The 17,876-nt window shown below is 42.4% G+C and overlaps 1 protein-coding gene across 8 annotated transcripts in view; it reads right to left on the bottom strand.

The window, feature by feature from the left end:
- The window catches only part of GRIA3 (glutamate ionotropic receptor AMPA type subunit 3), a 153,990-nt gene that overhangs the window by 42,171 nt on the left and 93,943 nt on the right, over window positions 1-17,876 (bottom strand). For 7 of the 8 annotated variants that reach the window (XR_010374833.1, XM_064463290.1, XM_064463289.1 and 4 more), the window contains 4 exons: window positions 15,254-15,358; window positions 13,795-13,902; window positions 12,418-12,624; window positions 2,167-2,543 (listed from right to left, as the gene is read on the bottom strand). Coding sequence is in view for 7 of the 8 variants with exons in the window: in XM_064463290.1 (XP_064319360.1) it covers window positions 2,167-2,543; window positions 12,418-12,624; window positions 13,795-13,902; window positions 15,254-15,358 (797 nt within the window). In the remaining variant the exon portion in view is untranslated. The remainder of the gene's footprint in view (window positions 1-2,166; window positions 2,544-12,417; window positions 12,625-13,794; window positions 13,903-15,253; window positions 15,359-17,876) is intronic. The other variant, XM_064463292.1, reaches the window with a different exon arrangement.

Genomic DNA, 17,876 nt, shown 5'->3' with positions numbered 1-17,876 from the left:
GTCAAAGGAATGGTGTTTCTGGAATTTAAACCAAGGTATTAAATTTCTCTTTTTTTCAGTAACAATGCATGTAACTGCCTGGAATCCGTTATCATGAAAGATAACAAAATAACTGGACAACGTCTTCAAATGAGGGTCATGTGTTAATGCTGAGCTAATAACTTCTGATGGACAGATGAAATAAATAAGTTTACTGCTGTCTTTTTTTTTTTTTTTTGAGGTATTTCCAAGGCACTTATCATGGTAGTATTGAAAATAAAATAGAATATGTTTCACTCATTATATAAGGTAAATGGCTGAACATGTCAGTGTGTCACATGAGAGCTTAACAAAAATCCTATGTACTTCTATTTAACTGTCAATAAACAGACCTAGCGGAAACAGTGCAATGCCTGCAGCTTTCCATGTGATGTCCCAGTGCTTATTTCCCGGTCCTTTATATTGGGCACACACATGGTCAACAGCAATTTAAATGTTACCACTACTCATCACCTTTAACAGCAAACAGAGAGGCAAAGTTTCAATACAGAATTCAGGAATAAAGCAGAAACACAGCGTATAGACAGGAGGAGAAGGCTAACAGCTGCACCTATACAGTGAGGCAGCACACCCAAACCCTGACAACTCAGCGAAAACTAACGCATGGGCCACTCCAGGCAAAAATGTGCGCGTGCTTTACGTAGGATAGATATGCATCTGCCAGTAAGTATGGAATTTAATTGCTGCTGTCAAGACTTTTAAAACATATGCATCGCTTGTATCAAATACCAACAGGCATATGCCAGTGCCTCTGAAAGTCCTGGCTTTCGCTGCGATCATTGGGAGATTTGAACGTGCAGTGACTGTGAACTTAAAGGATCGTTATTACATTAAAACAGGTAAAATCATGATCCTTTTCATGAAACCTCATAGAAATTTTGTCACTTGCTTCAGTGAGGCTACTTGAGATCCCTACCACTGTATGGACCAGCAAAACCTGGTAACTTTTAGTGATTCAGGTATTGAAAAATGTACACAAACATGGAGATTGACAAGGTATATTTTGAACATAAGTGCTTAGAAAAGACCTGCCTCTCCTGCTTTAATTAGCAACTTTGTTAAAGGGAAAAACTGCATCCTGTTTGAACTAAGCAGGTATTTTTAATAATTAAAATAGCTATAAACTGGTTATTAAAATATTGTAATACAAAATGCAACTAGTGCTCCATCACTAAGAAACTAGATAATTTTACTGCTTGTCACGGGCACATCACCGAAGTATTTTACCAGTGTAAATGTAGAAACACTATGTATATTATTCAGAAAACATTTGTGGTCTGCATTGTTCAATTAGTGAGAACTTCACTATTCTCAGAGGGGTTTCAAAACGCTTCTTTAAAAAAAGATATATAAATCTACATCAGTTAATACCAGTGCTCTCTGTTAAACTGGAACTAATATCAAACATGATGTACTACAGCCTTATTCAGAAAGGCTGCCTTCATGAATAAGAAAAATCTTTATGGAAACTGGCAATGCTTATTAGACCATACTGACGATGAACACAGGGACAACAGATTAGACTCGACTGAAATAACGATACATGTACAGGGCAGTACGCAATAACTGTTAGAGAGGCACAAATGGAGACCTGAACATATGAAAGATGGTGGTAAGCAAATTAGTAATAGATGAAAGGATGGTTCAAGAAGAACAAAACTATAGAAATTTGGCACAAAAGAAAGTAGAAAGACCAGCAGACACCATGATGGGAGTGGAGGTGTTTTAAAGTGCTGTTGCATGTGACTTTTTAAAATAAACAATTATTTTGCAAAGCAGAATATGTTATATGCATCAAGGAGATGACCGTAAAATGAGATATGCAGCAAAAACACGGTAGCCCTCCAAGCATTGCTGAAAACAGAAAACCCTATGCATTTTACAGCCTCAACATGGTGTATATAAGTTTGGCAGAAATGCATAAATGGCATTATAAGGCAATGCTGCTCATTCTGGAGGTGAATGTTAGCAAGCATGGTGGCTTGACAACGATGCTTAGCATTGAATGAAATGTCAAAATAAAAAATTTGGAATTAAAAAGAAATTTGAAGAAGTAACATATATGCACCATGACATCAGAAAATGACCATAAAATGCAAAAAGGTGATGGAGTGATATGGAACAAACCTTGGAGAAATATCGCATCCTTGCTGCATAAAGGCACCCAGGGAAAACCAAAGGCTGTTAAATATTCCAAACTCATTTGGAGGGTCGGGAGGATTCTGAGGGTCACGTGGTTCTTCACTGCTGTCTTCCAAGTGCCATTCGTAAGGGCTGAATCTGCTGACTAGGAAAAGAACTACGCTGACGCCAATGTAAGCAAAGACTATACACATCCAAATTTCGTAAGCCAAAGGATCCAGGAAAGAGAATACGCCCGGTTTAGATTTCTGAGGCTTCTTGATCATGATGGAGATGCCCAGGCTCATAAAGGGTTTGGAAAAGTCTATGACTTCTTCTCGCACCAATGTTATGGTGAGGGGGGCAACAGCTATATCTGCTCTCTGAAAAGGGAAAACAAAGCCAAGTTAGTTACGAGACAGTTGCAACATAATCACAGTCTAAGAGTCTCAGGCTAATGAATCAGATGATAAATTACAAGTGTGAGTAGAAAACATTTTCTTTGCAGTCACTGAAGTTAAGGCCTACATGATACTGACAGAAAATTATTAGCAAGAAAAATTACAATCAAATCTGTGCAAGGGCCTCACAACAGAGGCAGATATGTACCAATATGTATTTATGGTTCTATTAAGTTAGAATGGATGAATAAACACTACACAAACTGAGATGGCAACTAAACCGACGTCATTTTCTAGTAATACTCTGTATCCATCCATCTGTCCTGAAGACTTTGGGCAAATTACGTTTGTTATATTTTAATTTTCTTTTTTCCATTCTTTCAGCAAGTTCTTTTGCCTTACTGATTAATCCAGGATCTTTAAAAGGAACTCATGAGAAGTAATCAGCCACTGAATTTCGGCTGTGTTTGGGCACTAGCACTAGTATACTCCTTTGAAACCCCATTACAATAAGGGATAGGAGATGGTAAAATAGTAGAGTGATAGGAACCAGACAGCCCACTCTTTCTGTGGTCACTGAAGAACAATAATGCAGATTTGTGAGTCCCTGAGAAGTAAAACAGCCTGGGTTAGCGGAGGAGAATGCAAAGCAGTATTTTTCAGTATAATGTATGCCATCCTATTTTACAGACCATAGCTCTATAGATCTGGGGCTGTGTCATCTGGGAGCACAATCTCATCTCACCGCATGTGTCATTCACCAGTGTGTTGGTATACACTGAACCAACAGCCTCCCCTTCAACCAATGCATCTTTGTTGGATTCCATGGGAGGGTAAGAATGTGAAGTAAAAAAGATTACTTAATTACCTGATTAAAAGTAACATTCCAGATTTGATTTTCAACATATTTAATTGTATCTGTATGTCTATGCCATAGACATAAGTCATGCTAAGTCATGCTGTTTAGATAACCTAGCCTTGATTCAGCCAAGTACTCAAGCAGGTGTCAGCATTTGCAACGGAGGGGACTAGAACGTTAAGAAGAAAGAGCCCTTTTCATTCAAAAATTATTGTTATGAGAGCCTACATACACTTTTTTGTAATCTTCTATTTTAAACACTGTAACTATTCATGTAATTGATACTTTTAAAGATGGACTTTGATTGGTAACTAAGAATTTCAGGAAGAAAAAATGATTCTTAGAGAATGTTTAACTTATTGGTACCTAAACCACTGTGCACCTTTTAAATCAGATTTTTGTTTCCCACTAGTAAGTATGTGTCTCTTTCTGGCAGAAAAATAAAACCCGATTAAGTAGAAGCTTGAATAAAAGTTAATAGGAAATGTTAATAAGAAGTGATTAAAATCTGTGCCATAACTTTCATTAATGTCTCATTTGTTCCTCCTCCTAGATAGTTGGCTTGGGGTTTTTTTTTAAGTTTAATAAGCAAAAATGGTGAAGGCTTTTCATAAGGTTAATCTCAGCATCACATGCTCTGAGCCAGCTGGTGCCGCAGTGGCAACGTGCAGCCGTGCCCGAGGCTCGCTCTTGGTGCTTTAAGACTAATGGCAGACTTTCTGGACTGAGGGCTGTCCCTCTACGGCCCTTCCCACAGCCAGCCTCCCTCCGTGAAGCACCCACCGGCACACACGACCTCGGTATTTGCGCCAGCCACTCAGGAATATCTCTCAACAGTTTGTACTGGCGTGTGCAACTACAAGGTATGTGTACAAGTTCACTGCTTGGAATAATCAGATAAACCATGTCTGTGCACGTAAGGAAGCCGCTCGGAAACCACGGCCCTCGGAGCACCCTCTCAGAGCCCTCCTCAGTCCCTTCGGACATTCATGCGTACTAGGACATCGCCTTTCCCCTTGAGGAGAAAACCCTCACCTGATTTGTGATCATTTACTGCAAAAATCTAGCCTAACATGCCTTGAATATAAAAACTAAAAATGCTGTCTGCCTTTGGATGCCTGGGTGTTTACTGGGTTTACAGAGGAATGTGTTAATCACCTAATAGAGAGGCCTGGGGGGACACGGGTAGAGTGTGGTAGAGGGAGCAGATGATGCTGGAACGTGCTCACTGATGAATTCCCCCAAAACATATATTTGTCTTGTAGCTGCTGCTTGTTGAGCTACTGTTAAAATATTAGACGTCTGCACTCAGTAAGTATGAGATGCACACAGAGTATCAGTTTTATATGTAGTCAGAGTCCCACGGCTGGCTGGAAGACTAAGCACTTGGACCATGGCTACTGTATTTCATGTTGAACTAATGAGGTACTTACAAATTAATTCTTATTAGAGCAAGCTTATCGGATCAGGACCCCTGCCGAGACTTAGCAATGATTCCATGTGAAGTGGAGCTTAGGTGGGAGGCAGGTGCCTTGCTGCCTGGACTTCTGCACGTGGACAGCCAGCTTTGGAACAGCTTGTCAAGGTAGGAAAAGGCTGGTTCAGCTATAAGAGCATGTAGGTTCTGCAGCATTTTCCTGGACTTGGAGAAATTTAATTCTCCCAAAGTAATATTTTAATTGCCAAAGTAGACACGGTGGAGCTCTTCCTAAGTGCTGACGCAGTGTGCAGTAAAGCCTGTATCTCCTTCATGAGCAGCTGACTTCATGCGGGTTGGTCCTGTGGGGTCTTTGGGAAGATAAAGCTGATGCTGTGCTGAAGCACAGACAAATCAGTTTTTAAAGGCCTGATTGTTACCATGTCCTCACTCATATCATACAGTATGTATGTAAATGATTTAAATTTGGTTTTTAACATCATAAGGGATACAAATACTTATTTTTTCTGATATATTTCTGTCTTCCTGCTTTCCTACCATTTTTGACAGGTGTTCAATATATTGGAAACACCAACAAACACCCCCATGCCTTGAATATAGCAGCAATTGTTTTCTGCAGAGGGAAAAAGCATGGGTTCAGACACAGGGTCTCAGGAAACCATCGACAACCAGGGCACTGAGTGGACCAGCTACAATCCAGCACCCGAGCCTGGTTCCCCACCACTTGCCTGAATATTAGCTGCACTAGAGAGGTTAAAAGCCAGACCACTCTTTGCTTATTTACAGATACAGTATTTGCAGCGGAGAGTTTATGGAGAGCTCTAAGCACCCTAAAGGATCATTAATAATTGCAACACAGTTGTGAATTTCCCCCTCTGTTATGGCTGCAGATAAGCAGAACCCATAAAATTGAGCTCCATTAAAAACAACACAAACATGCCCTTCTCTGTGCAGAACTGGAGGGGTGTGTGTGGTTTAAGAACCTCAACAACTAAGCTTTGCTAATCACTCATGACTAATGGCGTTTCAAACATCATCTTCACTGCATTTGAGCCGGGCGAGAAATGTCATGGATTCCTCTGAGGCTTGTTCTGTCTTTGCCTACTAGTGTGGGAGGGACGGATTTAGAGAGGACGTGCAGCACAAAGGCTCTACCCACTGTTCAAAGCTGACCCCAGGGGGCTGCAAACCTCAACTCTTATGGGGAGGGAGAAAAAATAGTAAATGGAAATAACCCTCTACATGGAGAAAGAAAAATGATAAGACGTTCTACCTCTGTAATCCAAAAGGACGGATCAAATTCTTCTGCTTACAGACCTAAAGATGAGCCTTCCTAACTTCAAAGCGGTGCACTAGAGACAGCAAGAGATAGCAGCTACGCTCCTGCCTGTCGGTGCTTCTGGTCATTCATACTTGCAGAACTGAACAATTTCTTCACTAGTGTGTTGCTTTTCAGGAAGTGGTTCTGGGCTGCAGTCGCTTTGCAAGACCTCTGTGTGATGGGAAGCCAGCCAGCACGCAGACTATGTGCAGACCAAAGCAGAGGCACGCTGCCCGATTTCGACTGGGAGCCAAACCCCCAGGCACCCCAGAAGTGCTGAATGCAGGTACCCAGCGGCATCAGAAGAGACTGCGCTGGAATGATGACAGACTCTGAGCACATTTTAGGACTTCTCAGTGCAGTCTGACGTTTCCAGATATCAGAAAAGAGTGTCAGACAAAGCAACACATGAACCTGGTAAAAGCTCCTTTGTAAAGACAGTCCAGTATACCCAAGGATATCAGGGGGTGTTGAGAGGCTGGGTCATGGAGCAATGTGGTTTAACACATTACCTAACACTTATTTAAAAACATCAGCTGATATCTGACTGGCAACACGGTGCACTGAAGTCTTAGTGTGTATTAGCTGAGCAGTGTAAAAAGATATTAAGGTGTTAAATCTGCACTTGGCCTTGTCTGCCGTAGTTTGTCACTGTTAGGTCCACGCGTGCTTTATGTGGATGCCCACAGTTCCTTCTGAGACACTACCACTGTGTGCAGATGGAGAAATTAAGGGTACATCTGCTTTTTGAGCTGCAGACATATGTGTGCTTCTTCCTCCTGTGCTCGGACGCGGGTCAGCCGAAGTGTGGGACCCCGCCAGCCTGGCTCCGTGCCGGGGCTCAGGCCGTGTCCCCCTGCGCAGCTCGGTGCCACCACGGCTCAGTGGCTGCCTGGGCAGGGACCAGGCTCTGTCCTGCGGGAACCGGAGGAGGGTCTGTCTGAGCTGCCGAGCAGCAGCATCGCACAGCTGCCTTCAGGCGCTTGCACCCGGGCTTCCCTCCTGTAGGAACCGGGGTGGGGGGCGAAGGATGAGCTTCTCCTGCTCGCGGCACGGTCAGGCTCTGCCGCAGACTAAGAGCAAATGTGACGTTTTGAGAAGAATTAGGAATTGAATTAGTCGTCCTCGCTGCTATGATTCAAAGGCTGTATATGCCATCTGTAGTCTTTCTTCTGCTGCTGGGAGAGCCAGAGAGGCCAGCGCCACGCGAGGCTGGTTAGCCTGTGAAAGGCAGGGAGATGTGTAGGTGGTCCCGCTCTGACAGACTGCGGAGGCTGCCTGCATTCAGGGGACTGTCTGTCCTTTACAGCCCTGCTTCGTTCCTTTGCGCTATTTTACATATTGAAAGGTTTTTATAAAGACCTGTTTTAACCCGAGGAGAGTTTTAAAGGCTGTAAGGTCTGGCTGCTCTTTCCACTCCCAAAGCATTTGTAGTTACAATTAAGATCTGTGTTAAACCTACTGTCAATTAGCCTCAGCGATGTGAAAAGCATCAGGCCCGGGGAGGGAAGGCTTTCCCTGGCTGAACAGTGAAGGAAGAACAGCAGCCTGCTTTATAAAAGGGAAAGAAGAAATAAAAGCCTACAGAAAGAGGCTTACCCTACAGAAGAGAAAAAGCGATTGTCTGGTGCTCGGCAGCTGGTGGGTACAAAGCCCTGGGCAGCGGCCGGTGGGGTGTGCGCCGCGGGAGGTGCTGGGGCTCATCAGCCCGAGCGGAGGGCGCGTCCTTAGTGGCAGATCACTGGAGGACAGCACTTGCCTTGCTGGTTCGCTTTGCTGGTTAGATTTAAATAGTGATTCAGTCTCCCAGACTGGGAATGATTTAGCTACTTCTCTCTTCTGAAATGTCCAGGAAAAGAGCTTTACCTATTTGCTCTTTTTATCCCGTCAAAAGTTTCCACTAGAAATTTCTCTTGGTTTAAAAAATAATAGTGCTTGAATCGGTAGGTTTTTTTTCTGGTAGGAAGGAGAGTCTTATTTTGACACCATCAGGGTGAAAGAGCAAAATTAAGGTTTTCTTCAACCTGAACTGATGGTTTTGGATTTATGAAAAATCAAATAAATTTCATTTTTATGTCAAATTTTATTATTATCATTACTAATTATTGTTACTATTATTACTAGTACTACCACCACCACCATTTGAAAATTGTTAACAACCACAAGCCCTGTTAGCTCTTTTCTAACAAGACTTCTGGGTTCTCCTGTCTGAAGCAAAGGCGTTTGGGAATACCTGCTCAGGCCGAATCCCTGCCTGCAGGGCTGCCATCCCTCTGCTGCCAAAGAGCAAGTCCTTCTCTGTAACCAGGTTCATTTGTACAGCCCATGGCAAAGCCACAAGGAAAGGTCCAAGAGGGGAGCTGAGCTTGTCCTCTACTTGGGGGCCCTATGGCACAGCAGATTTTTACGCCCTCCAGCCAGCCCTGATGAGGTATGAGACAGGAGAGGGAGAATTTCTAATGGGAGGTATTTTAGTGTGTCTATCCCCAGGCAATGTGTAACTCTGGGGGCTGTTCCAGTTAGCCTAGTTAATGCAGACCTCAGGCTAGTCTTACACTGGAGTCAGGGCTGTGCCGGTCAGCCTCAGGACCCGCAGCGCTGTGACACAGCACCGCTGTTGCTTTGGATACAGCTCAGTGCACGCTGAGCCCCCTCCCATCCCTCCCTCTGCCTCACCATTCAGAGCCCAGTGGTCTGGAGGCTGCAAGGACCCGGCTGCACTTTCTCTCCTGACTGTATGCTGCATCCCACAGGGAGCAAGAGCAACAGTAACAACTAACTGGCACAAACTAAACATTAATTACAGTTAATTAGGGTTTTGGCATTAAAATGACAAGCCATTCACTTCCCATGACTGTCCTAAGAGCAATTTTAGAAAAGAGTTGTATGCATGGGGCTATGCAAAAAAGGCCACGGTATTCAAAAAGCCTGGTAAGGCTTCCCAGCATTGCCAGGTGGTGGTGGGAAGCCTGTTGGGTCAGGAACATCCTGTATTTGACAAATGACTAGGCACTGTTTATCACTCAAGACAAATGCAATCTAGAAGATTGTGTTTTCTGCCACAGCTCAGTTCAGCTGCTGGATAACTCGTACCAAAACCAATCAGGCCTCTTTATCCCCCCATGCCTGTCTTCCATACATGCTAATAAAGGCATTTAAAATCTAATCTCCCTCTTGTCTTCCCAAAATGGAATCCAAAGGAGCCAAATATGACAGTGATTTTGCAGACAAGGCTCACAGGGGTATTAGGGGAAACGTACAGTTTTAGTTCCCTAATAGAGTTTTAAGCCCCTGAGAGATAAAGGAAAGTCAGCACGTAAATGAGGCGCTTGCTCCAAATAATTAGCACTTCTAGAGCACTTCTCATCTTCAAAGGGCTTTGTGCACATCCTTGTGAGTGTGCTACACAGCCCCCTCTCAACAGAAGGAGGAAGAAGCCAAGGCTATTTCATGATGTTTGCAAACAGGGCTGGGAAAGGGTCTGGAGGGCTGGTGAGGTTTGTGCTCAAAAATTCAGGGGCTGTTTTCCCTGCTTACAGAAAGCCAGGTGGATTTCTGCACAGCTTGCCAGCGCAGTAGTTCAGCTCAGCAGGATGGGGAGCTAGCTCAGCAGTGCTGGGCTGTAAGCATTAACCTGGGTCTACAGTCAAACCTCAAGGGACACATCTGACCTTTGAATAATTGAGCACTGCAGTGAAGAGGCTTCAGTAACTGAGCTCGCAGTGTGAGAAGAGAAGCTGTTGGGGGTCAGGGAGGGAAACATTCCTCAAGTTTTCATTAATGAGAAAACACAGATGAAAACTCTGTTCCAGAATACAAAGGAACAGACCTTTTTGCAGGGGAAAATGACAATGGTGGGGCGGGTTTGGGGGTTGTTTTAAGGTATGGTCTATGGTGCTGCAAGGCTGTTTTCTCCTGGTGTGGAAAGGTCACAAGTACGGTCGGGTCAAGGGGAAGTGACATGGGCTCAGTTTGATGCTAAGGAGGCAGAGCTCTCTGAGCTAGGCTTGTCCCAAGGGATTGTGGAAAACGCAGCTGCAGCCAACCTGTTTATCATAGAATGGCTTGGTAGAATCACAGAGTGGTTTGGGTTGGAAGGGACCTTCAGAGGCCATCTAGTCCAACCCCCTGCAGTGAGCTGGGACATCTTCAGCTCGATCAGCTTGCTCAGAGCCCCGTCCAACCTGACCCTGAATGTTTCTAGGGTCTGGGGCATCCCCCACGTCTCTGGGCAACCTGGGCCAGTGTTTCACCACCCTCATGGTAAAAAATTTCTTCCTTATATGTAGTCTAAATCTACCCTCTTTTAGATTAAAACCATTACCGCTTGTCCTATTGCTACAGGCCCTACTAAAAAGTCTGTCTCCACCTTTCTTACAAGCCCTCTTTAAGTATTGGAAGGCTGCAACAAGGTCTCCCCACAGCCTTCTCTTCTCCAGGCTCAACAACCCCAACTTTCTCAGCCTGTCCTCATCGGAAAGGTGCTCTATCCCTACGCTCATTTTTGTGGCCCTTTATCCAAGAAAAGGCTAGGATGAAAGAGGAAAATAGCTCACATTTGTGAGCCTTTAACACAGATGCCTCTTGCATCGTCCAGCAGCTGCACAGGCTAATCTTACTTGGCTCAAGTCCCAAAGGCAGTGGCCCATATCACACCTTTCCTCCTCTGGTGTAGACGGTCCCTGTGCCCTGGCTGTTAGTAGTAATTTCAGGTTCTCTTTTGTCATGTCTTTTGCATATTGTATGATTATTTTTTAAACTGAATGAACTGTTTCATTCCTTGTCAATAACAAATATATCAAAAAGACCCAATTTCAGCTAATATTCTTGATATTTCTTGAACCACACACAGGGAAACTGAGGGTTTAGGTTTCCACTGCGATGTAATTATACTTGGAACTAAACTAAACATGTGCTCCAGAGGTTCTTGATGTACTTGTATTCTCTCAGAGGGGTAACACCGGTTTCCCAGATTGCATCACTGATGCATGGGGGGTTCAGAAGACTTGCATAACGTCAAACCTCAGTGCAATAGGGAAGTCAAGATATAACCCAGGGGTCCACACCCATTTACTTTCTCTAATCAGCAAATTTCCCTCCCACCCCTTAATACAATACTACAAAAACACTGTTGCTTATATAAAATATTTTTAAGTCAAATAGGCTACCAAGTACAAAATAAGGCATCAGGACTGACTGCTCCAGAGTAAGAAAACTTTTGCAAATCTAGCAATTACTTTAAAAAGACTGATTCATTTGAAAAGAACTCTCTCACTCAATGTTTTGCAAGAATGATGATATGTCATCCCAAGGAAATTTTGAGGTGACTTTTAGCAATTACACTCAGCCGTGGAACAAAAGGAGGCAATGGAAATATTCGCTTCTGCTCAGATATTTTTAATAAAGGAAAGCTTGTTAAAAATAAACTGTAAAGAAGATTTGGGCGGAATCACAAATCATCTCATTAGCATTTTGGGGAAAAAAAGCAAGGATGAAATATCAGCTTGTAAAGTGTTTTCCGCAAAGCCAATTTTCTCCCCCTTCCATCTGGTTTATCTGTATTCCAAAATTCTCATTTTCAAAGAAGTTTCTAAAATGGCAATTCCGGACTGTTTTTGTTCTTACTAAACAAAGCAATGTACACCCAATATAGAAATATAAAGAGGAATGCAATGAATTAGACTTTTTTTTCCTTTTTTGTCTCACAGTAGATTTTTAAAGCCAATCCCAGGATTTAAAAAGGAGAATGTGGGTGATTTCACACCTGCATTGCTGCTTACCCTGAAAAGCAACCATGGGGCTAACTGAGTCTTTAGTCTCTGGTCAAACACAAACTGACATCAGTGATCCAGCGAGGGCCAGCACCACAGGCTCAGACCTTTAACGGGAGAGGCGCCCCCCCAGCACTTACAAGACTGATAGAGAAAAAGGAGACGTGGCAAATGCAAAAGCAGCATAGGAAGGGCAAACTGGAAATTCTGCTTTAGACAAGAATTTGAAATTTGCCCAATGCTACTCCTCAACATTTTGTGGATTCTGACTTGGAGAACAGCAGTAAAAAAGTGACACTCTCCTGCAATGAAACAATTAGAAAAGTAGACTATAAAAATAGCACTACAAAGAAATATCTAGAATTTTAAAGGTGGTATTCAAACAGATGATCTTTATTTTGCAGTTTATTATCTTTGAGCATAACTCTTTATAAAGAACATTAAAATGAAGGTTAAGAGAAACTTACCCCATAGACCAGTTCACCCACCATGCCATTCCATATCTTAGTCTCAGGGTCCCTAGCTCCATATTTCCCATCTCCAACAATTGACAGTTTGTATTTTATTCCAACATGTTTTGCTATTTCAGAAGCTAAGTCTACACAATATCCTTCATATCTCTCATTCCCTTCTAGTTGTTCATGGTTTTTCTTATACATTACATATGGTGATTCCTTTGAAACAAAAGTAAAGATCAAAAGAATGTAAAATACAGCTTTAAAACATACAAAATGAGAACTGTTATTATCCTTTATATTACTGGCATATATTTACAATATTTCCTGCTTTGGTACAGAAATTAGAAAGACAAACTCTTGCAGTTTAAAAATCCTTGGCTGATCCTACAGCCACACATACTATTGATTTTAATCCTAGTACGGGCCCGTTGAAGACAACAGGACTATTCCACTTTAAAAAGGTTACACTTTTGTTTGCAGGATTAGGCCTGATTAGACACTCAAACAGCATCACTGTACTAATAATTCAGGTTTTAGTGCTTAAAGAACTGACATACCCAACACCTGTACCATCAAAATCATTTCCTAAGGCCCCAGTGGCCTAGAATGGGGCGCTGATGGAGATATTTTCAAAGCAGCCTAAGGGAAGCTAGGCTAAAATCCTCAGCAGCAATTTTTGTCACTAAATTCCCTTAGCCTTCTTGGAAAATTCTAGCTGAAATGCTGATTATATCTTGCTAAATCCGTATGAGTATAAAATACAATGCTTCAGGAAATGGCATAAAATTGGCTCATGCGTAGCAGAATTGTAACAGGCAAGAAGTCACAAACAATACTGTACAGAGCACATCTGCTAGAGGCATTGGGACTGACACAGGTGCTGCTGTTTATGAGACACAGGAAGCGCTTTACTCCTTTGGAATTGCATGGGTCTAGGTCGCTTTTCACCCAGTGCTAGAGCAGTTCCAGTTCTCTACAGGCTTCATTGTGCCACCCTTACTCAGTCCACAGGGGTTGAGTTTACAGGAGCTGTACCTGAGTGAGGGGTGCAAGATTTGACCCTATGGCAGGAAGGCCAGATCCTGCAGTCATTCACATACACACATAACAACTTGACTTACGTGAGGCGTTTCACTGAGTTCAAGTGTCTGAGAAGCAGGCAAGTGCAATGCTGAGCTCAGTGAGCCCCTCCTGTGAGTAAACTTATTGATACACATGAAGTTTGCAGGGTCAAGCCTTCAGTACATCTCTGGAAGGTACTGAACTTTTCAGCCACTTGAAGTCACATAGTATTGAACGTTTGCCTCCTGGCAAGGTGTCTAACACCCCTCAGGAGCCACGTGTCTTGTTTCCTAAACACAAACACACTAAGAACATAAAACTTACCAAGATGGTAGTGACTACTATAGTTCTGTTCTCCACAGATGAAGTGTCATTAGAGGGCAGCTGATCTAATGCTGGCACAAATCTTTCATATTCGTTCCAATAACCAGCCTATAAAAATGGAGATTGTTACCTCATTACATACGTTTACAAGGACTCTTGTGCGTAAACTTGTAACAGGAACTGTCAAAACATACGGCTCTGTAACACTTATTCATGCAACATTTTTGCCATTAAAGGACTACTTTAGCTTTAATTTAATTTCCTTAAAGAAACAATGTTCTCAAGCCCATGTGCAAATAAATGCCAGCCAAATCTAAGTGAAAATACCTATTAAATTCTCCTTATCTAAAATCACATCATCATAATGCCTGTGGAATAAATTCCCATGTATCCACAGCGTAAGAATATACTATAGACAAGAAAATAAATTGCACAGCACTGTGAGTAAAATATTTTGATTTTGAAATTTTTATCCATAGTCTGCTGCAGTTCAGACAGTGAATACAGTCCCTGCAGAGGTACCTGAGCTAGCTTTAGAGTAGATGCACAGACATCGTTAGCAATGCAGGCACAGTAGCATTATCTTCAGTACGGGATGCAAAACCCTCTGTGAGCACGAGGTGACTATTTGTCAGCTGGCTCGTGCTGACCTTCATGGTGCTGTGGCTACATGGCTATGCTATTACACTAGTTTTTGTATCCCTGCACAACACAGAAGTAACACTTTCATCTGCACTGTAAACCTAGCTGAATGGCTGGGCCATGTCCAGAGGTATTTTATTATCAAATATGTGCAGAAGAGTTTGAGGAGTCTCAACGGTGACTGAGCAGGTTAGGTACCTACCGCCAGGTGAAATCAGGGGGATTTACGTGCCTCGGCCACACAGCCTCTTCTCTCGATACTCCTGAGGCCCTGTCTACCTAATTATGTTTTAAAACCTGCCCTAAATTTCTTTTATAACAGGGATCTAGGCAACTATCCCACTTTGGATCTATACTTTATTTAGGAGACAAGAGAATGAGTAGAAAATCCTAATTAAAACCAAACTTATTTGCTGTTAATTTCAGGTTTCTAAAATACACTGGCTTCAGCTTCACTATTGTTCTGAGGCTGTTATGGAAAGAAGGGAAAGATGGAGGGGAATTTAGGAGACAGGGCTGAGCACAGGACCATGACAACAGGTATTATGCTTGGCAGTGGAAAAGCTCCAGAAGGGTTTTAAGGAAAAAAGTGGGGTCTGAAGTTGGCATGGAAACCAATGAGGTTATTAAGCAGGGCCAGTGTTTGGTCCAGGAACAGAATAGAACAAGATTCCTGGGACAGTGAAAGCAGCAAGAAGGTGGCGTTTCCTCAGGGCCCTGTTATTACAGTATCTGCGTGGTATTTTTGAGTTTCATTAGTTTGTTGGAATAAATATTTGTAAAGATGTGAAATCTGGATGCATATCTTGAAACTCACCTTCCGTGATCCAGCGGCTTTCATTTCATACACATCAATTGTGTAATTTGTTCTCCGCCCATAGGTGTCAAACTGGATGTTCCCTGTCATTCCTTGAACCTGCACCTTAAGGAAATAAACAGAAACAGCAATTTAATAGAAGATTTGCTTTATTTTTCCCTCTGTTACATTTCGCAGGAACCTACTAGCTCTAGCACAATTTTCATCTGTATAGGAGACTTGCAGGTCTTTTGACACAGCCAGTTATATGCTTCATAAAAAATCCAATCCCAATTCTCGCTCTTTCAGCTGTACATATTCTTTGTTAGTTAGTACTCAGCTGGTGACTCACTACCGCAGAGTGAGCTGCATTTACGTATAAGTGAAATTAGCTCTGCACGTATGTTAAATACAAGAAAGACTGATTCTGCCATGCTTAGTCACGCTGGGTTCACTGATACAGCGTGGAGTATCAGCGAGGCACGTTCAACAATTCAGTGCCATTAAACCACACACAATATGGTATAGAATGATTTGTGATATGGACCAGAATCCTATATCATTGCTCATTCTGGGAAGTGCTTTATTTTAAGATCAGTCCCAGTGTAGGAGAAAGGAATGAATGTCTTCTCTGAATGAGCACAGACAATTGTCTCTACTGCTTATGGAGTTTTGGTCTCAATCTGGATGGATGGGTGTATAGACGGTAAGTCATTATCATTACCTACTCACATGAATCATCTTAAGGGGAAGTATAAAGTACTTCGTTTCAGAGAAAAAATCTTTCTTATTTCCCTGTATGAAAGGGTGAGATATTTCCATTTATCACTTATCAACACTGACAAGCTGTCATCTCAGGCAGAAAGGGTAACAGTCTGAAACTTCAGTAGGGGTAAATTAGCTTTAATATTTAGCAAAATGCGGTAGAAGTTACAGGAATAGGTGATGAAAGACTAGTCAAAGGGAAACTGTTCAGGGCTGGTGACTGATCTGCTATTTATGGTTTAGAGATAGTGCAATCAAACTTGTTGTGGTGGACGAGGCTACATAAACGAGCCAATATTCCTTGGACCTCAAATTATCCAGTGAGGCAAATTCAGACTGACATATAAGGAGCATGATTTTTTTTATCAGTAAGTGGATTTGAACCTTTATTAAAATAGTTTATATAATTTCAGGGGTCTGGAAGCACAGGTGAGTTATTCCTGTCTCCAGAAAGCTAAAGAGGTGAGTGGGACTTTGTAAGCCAAGTTTGCCCCTGTAAGGTCTTATCAACCCTGGACTGAGCAAATGTATTTGTAGGGTAGTTGACATATAACTTGCAGCCAGATGTGAGCTGCTGCGCCGGCTTTTGGCACTTGCTGGAAGCTGTCTGGCTACCTTAGCACAGCAGTGACTGTATGTCTCAGCAGAGCTTGTTAGCCCGGCTCCATCCTGATGCATATTGAGACGGGAGCATTGTGCACTTGACACCTTTTGACTTCAAATGTAATTTGTTTCTATCTTTGGTGGGAAAACTCAGCACTTTTTGAAATCTGGCTGCACCGAGGCAGGAAGCCTCACCAGGACTCAGAACGCTTCTGGTAGCAGCATGCGGAGGCAATCACAAACAGAGCGACTATTTATAACTGCCCAGATCTGTACGGGTAAACTGTCTGCCACTGATCTGATGTCTTAGCATCAGCTTTGGAAATACAGACATGCACAGTTTCCAAGGCTGTAGGGAAGCAGACTCAGGTAATGCCTATTTCCCTTTTGCCAGCAGGATGACTATAGTGTGGCACAGAACCTTCTGCTGGCACACGATATTTCAAGGATGTCTTGGAAAGAATATTCTTATCTGAGTTGTTGCTACAGAGTGGAGAGGAAACATTGTTAAATCAAAGTTTTTTCCTGAAGCAAAGATTCAAGGCCATCGTCTGAATAGAGGGAGAGAGTGTGATGGACAGGATGGGGTCTGGAAGGCAGTGTGTGATGACCTCGGGTAGCACTTGTTGGAGGCGTACATAAACCCCACTTAGATGACTTCGAACAGCTAAAACAATACAAGGCAACCAGCTGAAAGTCAAACTTCTGCATTTTTTGCCAATCGTGACTTTGACTTTGTATATCTTAGGAATGATGTTTTTTAAAAAAATTCTCGAATAAGGCAGTGTCTTCTAGCAGTGTTGGTTTTCTTTGTTGACACAAATACCTGGTATCTCATTTGGAGGAATTTTAGATTTTGCTTGCAATTAAGTTCAAACAGACAGTAAAATTCTTTAACTATTGTGAAGGTTGAATTTAATTAACTTCTCTTCAAAAGTGTCTAATGCTACATTAATGAACGTGCAGTTAGAGTATTTATTAAGAAGTGATATAATGGCATAAAAAGAGCTCTGGCAATATGAGACTAAACCATCTCTCTCACTCTTAAGAGTGATATAATCTGATTATAACCTTCTACAACTCATTATAACCTTCTGATATAATCCCTCCAATTTGGTAATTGAGAAAAAGCAGTAATTAAGCTAAGTGTATGAAGCCTGACCTAGGATTTGTCTATACCTAACACGGGCTTAATTCTGGTGTCACTCACTCCAGTTGTATGCTTGCATTAATAGAATAAATTCTAACAGGTTTGTTTTAGAGTTATTTGAGCCAG

This window comes from Phalacrocorax carbo, chromosome 11 (assembly GCF_963921805.1).
Source record: "Phalacrocorax carbo chromosome 11, bPhaCar2.1, whole genome shotgun sequence".
Taxonomy (NCBI): Eukaryota; Metazoa; Chordata; class Aves; order Suliformes; family Phalacrocoracidae; genus Phalacrocorax; species Phalacrocorax carbo.
This window is presented reverse-complemented; position numbering and strand designations above follow the sequence as displayed.